General features: G+C 43.3%; 1 protein-coding gene across 1 annotated transcript in view; it reads left to right on the top strand.

Annotated features, from left to right (window-relative positions):
- Positions 1-8,001, top strand: part of LOC117395516 (ubiquitin carboxyl-terminal hydrolase MINDY-1) — a 9,287-nt gene extending 1,286 nt beyond the window's left edge. Inside the window, exons 1-8 of the mRNA XM_033994473.3 lie at positions 1-70; positions 2,651-2,708; positions 3,124-3,188; positions 4,165-4,323; positions 5,439-5,684; positions 6,230-6,445; positions 6,775-6,906; positions 7,329-8,001. The exon at positions 1-70 is cut by the window's left edge and continues 1,286 nt beyond it. Coding sequence (XP_033850364.3) covers positions 1-70; positions 2,651-2,708; positions 3,124-3,188; positions 4,165-4,323; positions 5,439-5,684; positions 6,230-6,445; positions 6,775-6,906; positions 7,329-7,406 — 1,024 coding nt within the window. The 3' untranslated portion in view covers positions 7,407-8,001. The remainder of the gene's footprint in view (positions 71-2,650; positions 2,709-3,123; positions 3,189-4,164; positions 4,324-5,438; positions 5,685-6,229; positions 6,446-6,774; positions 6,907-7,328) is intronic.
- Positions 8,002-10,064: the final 2,063 nt, after the last annotated feature.

Here is a 10,064-nt window from a genome sequence, read left to right as displayed (position 1 = left end):
CGTGACGCAGAGTGAGAACGGACCCTGCCCCCTGCTGGCCATTATGAACATCCTGTTTCTGCGCTGGAAGGTAAGGAGAGAGAGAGAGAGAGGGGGGGGTGGGGTGGAAAAGGTGAGCAAATATGAACCAGGATGCTATGTATAATAATAACACTACTAGAATACAATATGAACTAGGATGCTATGTATAATAATAACACTACTAGAATACAATATGAACTAGGATGCTATGTATAATAATAACACTACTAGAATACAATATGAACTAGGATGCTATGTATAATAATAACACTACTAGAATACAATATGAACTAGGATGCTATGTATAATAACACTACTAGAATCCAATATGAACTAGGATGCTATGTATAATAATAACACTACTAGAATACAATATGAACTAGGATGCTGTGTATAATAATAACACTACTAGAATACAATCTGAACTAGGATGCTGTGTATAATAATAACACTACTAGAATATAATATGAACTAGGATGCTATGTATAATAATAACACTACTAGAATACAATATGAACTAGGATGCTCTGTATAATAACACTACTAGAATCCAATATGAACTAGGATGCTGTGTATAATAATAACACTACTAGAATACAATATGAACTAGGATGCTGTGTATAATAATAACACTACTAGAATACAATATGAACTAGGATGCTATGTATAATAATAACACTACTAGAATCCAATCTGAACTAGGATGCTATGTATAATAATAACTCTACTAGAATACAATATGAACTAGGATGCTATGTATAATAATAACACTGCTAGAATACAATATGAACTAGGATGCTGTGTATAACAATAACACTACTAGAATACAATATGAACTAGGATGCTATGTATAATAACACTACTAGAATCCAATATGAACTAGGATGCTATGTATAATAATAACACTACTAGAATACAATATGAACTAGGATGCTGTGTATAATAATAACACTACTAGAATACAATCTGAACTAGGATGCTGTGTATAATAATAACACTACTAGAATATAATATGAACTAGGATGCTATGTATAATAATAACACTACTAGAATACAATATGAACTAGGATGCTCTGTATAATAACACTACTAGAATCCAATATGAACTAGGATGCTGTGTATAATAATAACACTACTAGAATACAATATGAACTAGGATGCTATGTATAATAATAACACTACTAGAATACAATATGAACTAGGATGCTGTGTATAATAATAACACTACTAGAATACAATCTGAACTAGGATGCTATGTATAATAATAACTCTACTAGAATACAATATGAACTAGGATGCTATGTATAATAATAACACTGCTAGAATACAATATGAACTAGGATGCTGTGTATAACAATAACACTACTAGAATACAATATGAACTAGGATGCTGTGTATAATAATAACACTACTAGAATACAATATGAACTAGGATGCTATGTATAATAATAACACTACTAGAATACAATATGAACTAGGATGCTATGTATAATAATAACACTACTAGAATACAATATGAACTAGGATGCTGTGTATAATAATAACACTACTAGAATACAGTATGAACTAGGATGCTATGTATAATAATAACACTACTAGAATACAATATGAACTAGGATGCTGTGTATAATAATAACACTACTAGAATACAATATGAACTAGGATGCTATGTATAATAATAACACTACTAGAATCCAATCTGAACTAGGATGCTATGTATAATAATAACACTACTAGAATCCAATATGAACTAGGATGCTATGTATAATAATAACACTACTAGAATACAATATGAACTAGGATGCTGTGTATAATAATAACACTACTAGAATACAATATGAACTAGGATGCTATGTATAATAATAACACTACTGGAGTACAATATGAACTAGGATGCTATGTATAATAATAACACTACTAGAATACAATATGAACTAGGATGCTATGTATAATAATAACACTGCTAGAATACAATATGAACTAGGATGCTATGTATAATAATAACACTACTAGAATACAATATGAACTAGGATGCTCTGTATAATAATAACACTACTAGAATACAATATGAACTAGGATGCTATGTATAATAATAACACTACTAGAATACAATATGAACTAGGATGCTGTGTATAATAATAACACTACTAGAATACAATGTGAACTAGGATGCTGTGTATAATAATAACACTACTAGAATACAATGTGAACTAGGATGCTGTGTATAATAATAACACTACTAGAATACAACATGAACTAGGATGCTATGTATAATAATAACACTACTAGAATACAATATGAACTAGGATGCTATGTATAATAATAACACTACTAGAATACAATATGAACTAGGATGCTATGTATAATAATAACACTACATAGCAGTGTCACCCATTCCAGGTTTTAATAGGAGCTTGATTCGCCACAGTGTGTATAGGTAATAATAAATAAGAATAATGATAATTGAACCCACAGTAAAACCAGGAATGGATCCTGCTGTTGTGCAACAGAGAGTCTTGTATGTCTGGTATCATCTCTGGAGTGAGTTGCACAGCCTGGTTCTGTGATACGGATCAAAATAAGTCAGTTTTGTTTATTTATTTTTTTATTTCGTTATTATTTTTTTCAGGCGAAGCTGCCTGCCCAGACTGAAGTCATCAGTGCAGAAGAGCTGATGGCCCATCTGGGTAAGTGAGGGAGTGTCCGAGAGTCCCTCAGGCTTCAAGCCGCTGCCCCCCCCCCCCAGGAACAGCTGGTTCCAGGAGACCCCCGGGAGACCTAGTTTGAGGTTTGCTGTATCAAACCCCCAAGTCTCCCTGCCTGGTGTGCCGCGCAGCGAACTGAAACCTACAGTCTCCTGAAACCAAGCTCCAAGCCTCAGAGCGGTGGTTTCGTGTTCCCTTCAGCTTAAGGCCTGTATTTGGCTTTCATATATATATATATATATATTTAGAGACAACAGTTTAAAAAAAAAAAAAAAGAACTTTGGCAAAGGTTCAAACATTTAAAAAAAAATAATAATAAAACCTCTATAAAGTGTTAAGGTTGCTACTTTTCTACTTTTGTCTAGTTGCTGAATTACTTTGGTTTCTTTCTTGGCAGGAGAGTGTGTTCTGGCTACAAAACCGAGAGAGAAGGCAAAAGGGCTGGAGTTGAATTTTCAGCAGGTACGTTCAGAACCGCTCCAGTGCAGCAGCTATATGAGTTAGTTCCTTATTAATTGGTCATTTAGCAGAGGCTTTTACAGGGATGAAAATAAGACTCTTCTTGCGTAGCAGTTTCACCCGTTCCAGGTTTTAATGCCAGCTTGATTAGCGACTGTGTATAGGTAACAAGCTCATAGTAAAACCAGGATTGGATCAAACTGCTATGCAATGGGAGTCTTCTTTCCATCCCTGCTTTTATCCAAAGCGTCTTGGAGACGAAGGGTTAAAGAAAGGGGCTTGATGCTAGGAGACTCCAGGTTCAATCCCGGCTCAGCCACTGACTCCCTGTGTGTGTGAGACCCTGAGCAAGTCTCTTCACCTCCTTGTGCTCTGTTCTTCGGATGAGACGTAAAACAAGCAAGGTCCTATTAGAAGCGACTCTGCAGCAGCAGCAGTTGTTGGTGATGCAGAGTTCACCCCCTAGTCTCTGTATATGGATAAAAGTGTCTGCTAAATGACCTATTATTATTATTATTATTATTAATAATAATAATAATAATAATAATAATAATAATAATAATAATAATAATAATCATCATTGGAATTGACTCGGCCCTGAATGGAGACTAAACCCTGAGCTGTTTGCCTGCCTGCCTCCCTCCCTGCTTGCCTCCCTCCCTGCTTGCCTCCCTCCCTCCCTGCCTGCCTCCCTGCTTGCCTCCCTGCCTCCCTCCCTCCCTCCTTGCCTCCCTCCCTCCCTGCCTGCCTCCCTGCTTGCCTCCCTGCTTCCCTCCCTCCCTCCCTCCCTCCCTCCCTGCCTGCCTCCCTGCTTGCCTCCCTGCCTCCCTCCCTCCCTCCTTGCCTCCCTCCCTCCCTGCCTGCCTCCCTGCTTCCCTCCCTCCCTCCCTCCCTGCCTCCCTGCTTGCCTCCCTCCCTCCCTGCTTGCCTCCCTGCCTCCCTCCCTCCCTCCCTCCCTCCCTGCCTGCTCTCCCCTCAGAACCTGAGTGACGCCGTGGCCGTCCTCCCCAAGCTCTCCACCGGGCTGGATGTGAACGTGCGCTTCACCGGGGTGGAGGATTTCGAGTACACCCCCGAGTGCATCGTCTTTGACCTGCTGGACATCCCTCTGTACCACGGCTGGCTCGTCGACCCCCAGGTGAGCAGCGCTGCGGTCTGCAAGCTCAGGTTCTGCGGGTTCAAGTTACCATGGCGCAGCGGTTCTGATCCAAACTTTCTTTAACACCCGCGCAGCACCAGGTATCATTGTAACAGTTTTATTTTACAAAGAGTTTGACACTCCTGCGCTCGTTACCCGTACCCTGCGGCACATATTAAAACCTGGAATGGGTGACGCTGCTGTGCAATAGGAGTCTTATTTCCACCCCTGTTGATCTCTGTTGTGATACTCGCTCATAGAAAATCGGCAGGGATGGAAATAAGTTTGGTGCATTCCTGGATCTCCCGAGGAGTTTAATAACAAGACACACCTGAGCGTGTTATCCCAGGCGACTCACACAGGTGTTACAGGGCAGCACAGGGTTACAGTGCAAGCTTCATATTTAAATACAGTGTAGTTTACAGTAAGTGCAAATAATAACACTACTAGAATACAATATGAACTAGGATGCTATGTATAATAATAACACTGCTAGAATACAATATGAACTAGGATGCTATGTATAATAATAACACTACTAGAATCCAATATGAACTAGGATGCTCTGTATAATAATAACACTACTAGAATACAATATGAACTAGGATGCTGTGTATAATAATAACACTACTAGAATACAATATGAACTAGGATGCTATGTATAATAATAACACTACTAGAATAGAAGGCTGTGTGGTCCAGTGGTTAAAGAAAAGGGCTTGTAACCAGGAGGTCTCCGGTTCAAATCCCACCTCAGCCACTGACTCATTGTGTGACCCTGAGCAAGTCCCTTAACCTCCTTGTGCTCCGTCTTTCAGGTGAGACGTTGTTGTAAGTGACTCTGCAGCTGATGCATAGTTCACACACCTAGTCTCTGTAAGTCGCCTTGGATAAAGGCGTCTGCTAAATAAACAAATAATAATAATAGAATACAGTATGAACTAGGATGCAGCCAGTTAGGATCACAGCAAGTTATATCTACAGTGACCATGTTAGCAGTGCAATAGTGCAAGGATAGCGCATCAGCTGAGGATCCAGTAACGTGGTGCTGAGGTCAGGCGAGTCTAGTGCAAATGGTAATCGTGCCCCTTCAATACCTTCCCTCTCCTGTCCAGAGTCCAGAGACGGTTCAAGCGGTGGGGAAGCTGAGCTACAACCAGCTGGTGGAGAAAATCATCACTTTCAAGCACTCTGCGGACAGCAGCGCGGTCAGCGAGGGGCTGGTGGCGGAGCAGTTTTTGGAGTCCACGGCCACGCAGCTCTCGTACCACGGCTTGTGCGAGCTCGGCGCCACCGCCAAAGAGGGGGAGCTTTCCGTCTTCTTCAGGAACAATCATTTCAGCACCATGATCAAGCACAAGGTACGGCGCCCTCCCACCGCCCGGGGGGAGGGGGGGAACCACGTCAGTCCAGAGGTGACGGGCGGAGAGAAGGAGAGGTGAGATGCCTTTTCATTGGACTAGCTAAACGGTTATTTAAATCACAAACTTTTCAAGACCTCAGAGGTGTCTTCTTCAGGTGAATGTCCGTCTCTCTCTTTTCGACTTTCACAAGAAGAAGAGGAGGAGACCTCTGAGGTCTCGAACGCTTGTTTTAATTCTTGTTTAGTCAGTCCAATAAAAAGGTTTCGCCTTCCTCGTCTTTGTCAATTTTTATTAATTTCTTTTTAAAAAACCAATTCCCCGTTCCTAGTCCTTCAGAGGAATTCTTATCCATTTGCTTGTGTTTCTCGAAATGTGCTGTTTTTGTAAGAACGGTGTGTATGTGTGTGTATGCGTGCGTGTGTGTTTCTGTGCGTGTGTGTGTGTGTGCGTGTATGTAAGTGTGTTTGTGTGTGTGCGCGTGCACGCGTGTGTGCATGTTTTTTTTTTTTTTTATGGGAACGTGTTCCCTGTCCCGGCTGCAGGAGCACCTTTACCTGCTGGTGTCGGATCAGGGCTTCCTGCAGGAGGAGGCAGTGGTGTGGGAGAGCCTGCACAACCTGGAGGGAGACGGGAACTTCTGCGACTCCCAGTTCCGCCTGTGCCACCCCCCGGAGAGGGCAGCCCCCGCGCCAGCCCCCTCGGAGCTGAGCCTGCCCACGGGGGCACAGGGCACGGGGCAGCAGAGACAGATCGACCAGGTGAGAGAGAGAGAGAAAACCAATCTGCTATTGCAACTGCAGTTTAATATCACTAGACCTATAAACTGTAACAGAATTACAGGTGGGCTTTCAGGAGAACACGTAGAGGGGGGGGTGAGACGTCAAACAAACAAGCTCCTATTGGAAGTGTCTCTGCAGCAGCAGCAGCAGCAGCAGTTGTTGATGATGCAGAGTTCACCCCCCTAGTAAATCGCTTTGGATAAAAGCATCTGCTAAATATAATTATTAATAATAATAATAATAATAATAATAATAATAATAATAATAATAATAATAATAATAGTAATAATAATAATGGTTCCTCTCAGGATTACATGGTGGCCATGGCTTTACAGCAGCACCGTGGGACTCCACTCAGCGACCTCGACTTAGCCAAGCAGCTACAGGAGGAGGAGTACCAGCAGCAGCAGCAGCCTCCCCCACAGCCATCGTCACAGCAGGTACGTCAGCACACCACCACCACGTAGCCGTCGATCCCTGTGGCACGCGGAGTGGAGTCTGAGCCCTGTGTCTCCAGTACTGTTTATTTAGCAGACTCCTTTATCCAAGACGACTCACAGAGACTAGGGTGTGTGAACTATGCATCAGCTGCAGAGTCACTTACAATTACGTCTCACCCGAAAGACGGAGCACAAGGAGGTTAAGTGACTTGCTCAGGGTCACACAATGAGGCAGTGGCTGAGGTGGGATTTGAACCGGGGACCTCCTGGTTACAAGCCCTTTTCTATAACCACTGGACCACACAGCCTGCTGCTACTGACACAGGCACTAATTGGCCACAGAAAAAATTCTATTGATACGCTTTCCCCAAAAGTGCTCTCAAGTCATCGCTGTTGTGTTGTGTGTTTTTTTTTTTCTGCAGCTGAGGGCCCAGGCACGGCAGGGAGCGGAGCGAAGGCGTCCCGAAAAGAAAGAGAGTTCGGAATGTGCCATTTTGTAGCCTCCTCCCTCCCTCCCTCCCTCCCCGTCCAAAACCACCGCTGCATGAGATCCTGAGGGGACAAGAGGGGCCTGAAACTGCCGTCCTGCTGGAGCTTGTGCTCCGAATTCCTTTCTCACTTAATAAAAAAAAAAAAAAATGTAATTTAGTATAAAGCCAGGCATAACACAAAGGCTTGACTGTTTTTAGTGCATTTGCCAGCAGCCAGACTGAACATCCCTCCTGCAGGATCTTCACAAAGGGCTATGGTGTGGTCAGGCGAGGGGGGGGGTCAGTGTTCGATCCCAGCATCCCCCCCCCCGGGATATGTGCCTGTGTTGCAGCTAGACTAGAAGAGAGTGCTTAGCAGCGCTGTCGAGGTATACAGCTTCTACAAGCACAAATAAAACCCTGGCTTTGCCTTTTTACAATAGCTATCTGGAGGGGGGGTTCACTCCCTGTTAACGCTGGAGATGAAAAAATGCAATGCCATTTCTTATACTGGGAGCACAGGCTCCAGGTTGCTTTGTATTTAATAATGCAAATTATATATATTGTGTGTGTTTTATGTTTTAATAATTAGAAAAATTAAAATAATTGTTTAGAAAAGTACAAAGACTTTTGGTGTGTTGGTTTGTGTTAACTTTGATGCAGATTTGAGGGACACACACACACAGACACACACACACACACACACAGACAGACAGACTCAACTCACACTGTGACACGCACACACACTGAGACACAAACACATCACGACTGACAGAATCAGTTTCACACACACACAGACGCTGAGACGCGCACACTGTCACAAACACGCTGTGACACAGTCATGCACACTCACACATACACAGTCACACACTGAGACTGACACAGTGTCAGTGTCACACACACACTTCTGCATTTGAGGGGGCCACAGTGTCTTCTGGCGTTCGTGGCCCCCCACTGAGCTCTCAATTACTAAACTGGTCTAATTAGTTGGTTCATTGGCCACATTTGACGCTTCTCTCCTGGCCTCAGAAATGTTTCACAGGCCGCGTACATCGAATTAAGTGATTTTTTTTTTTTTTTTTTTTTTTTACAAATCTAAAAGACCTTGAAAAATATGAAACCTGTCCAATTGAACAAATAATGAGATCGATGATGTTAACCGAGATCTTAAAGTCGGAATGGAAACCTGAAAACCCTGCGTCCCTGGTTCGACACCCCTGCTCGAGGCTAGTTCTGCTGTACACGTGACGTCCGGGGGGCGACATCTCTTCTGGTATGACATTGAACAAAGAACAAATCAAACAATGATGATGTTGTTTTTCTCTCTCGCAGTTGTAATACACGACCTGCGAGTTTCTTCTCTCAGCACCTCTCTCCTCCACCCACCCCGGGCAAGCTTAAAGTCATTTTATTACAGCTGCATGTCTCCTGTGCCTGCTACTGCGATGTGCAATGTGTGCTGAAACCGCGAGATGTTTAAGACTACAGCCTTGGATTCGCATCACCAGGACACCCGAGTTTAACAGTGCAGATTTGTATTGATTGTATGCACAGAACAAGAAACAGAAGCTGCGGCTGCTGCTGGCCTGTCTCCATCTCTCTCTTCCCTCAGTCATTCCCACAGAGCTGCTCAGGCACGTCGGGAGAGCTCGGGCACAGCGCAACACTGAAGACACTCCTCTTTTCCAGCCAAATCCGAAATTCAAGGGGCACACCCACATTTTTACAGATATCGTAGCAGGGAGAGAGGGAGGAAGATTTGACGAAATGTAACGCCATAGGCAGAATCGACTCTGCTACACGCACACCAGCATAACCTAAAACACCGGTATTTCAAACTGCCTTGAAAGAGGAGAGGAGATTCCAGGAGCGGAGAGCCAGGTACGTTTTATTTTGCTTTGCAGGAAATGGGTTAGACGTCTCACGATTTCAACAAAGGGGGGGGGGGGGGGGACTGTTTAAACTGAACCAATCAATTCAACCTCCATCCATCAGGACCCTGATGGATGGAGCAGCAGGCTAAAAGAATTGAATCTAGTCAGTCTCGAACAAAGAAGACAATGCGGTAATCTGATTCAAACATTCAAAATCCTAAGAGGGTTGTGAGGGTCTGGAACCAACTCCCCAGTAATGTTGTTGAAGCTGACACCCTGGGATCCTTCAAGAAGCTGCTTGATGAGATTCTGGGATCAATAAGCTACTAACAACCAAACGAGCAAGATGGGCCGAATGGGGGTCTCCTCTCGTTTGGAAACTTTATGTTCTTATGTTCTTATAAAGTCGTTCATGATCTTGTTTTACATGTTAAACCTCCTGGAGTGGAATAATGCCCCCCCCCCCCCCCCCCCCCCCAGGATCTGGATGGATGGATGGATGGATGGACAGAGAGATAGATAGCCCTGCTGTAGGTCACACATGGAGTTAGTTTCAGCAGTGTGGAGTAGTGGTTAGGGTTGTGGGTTCAATCCCCAGTGGGGGACATTGCTGTTGTACCCTTGAGCAAGGTACTCTACCTAGATTGCTCCAGTAAAAACCCAACTGTATAAATGGGTAATTGTATGTAAAAATAATGTGATATCTTGTAACAATTGTAAGTCGCCCTGGATAAGGGCATCTGCTAAGAAATAAATAAATAAATAATAATAATAATAGTTTCAGGAGGTCCTGGGGGGCCATTATTCCACTCCA

This window comes from Acipenser ruthenus, chromosome 35 (genome assembly GCF_902713425.1).
Source record: "Acipenser ruthenus chromosome 35, fAciRut3.2 maternal haplotype, whole genome shotgun sequence".
NCBI classification, from domain to species: domain Eukaryota; kingdom Metazoa; phylum Chordata; class Actinopteri; order Acipenseriformes; family Acipenseridae; genus Acipenser; species Acipenser ruthenus.
The sequence above is the reverse complement of the archived record's forward strand: the minus strand, read 5'-3'. Positions and strand labels throughout refer to the sequence as shown.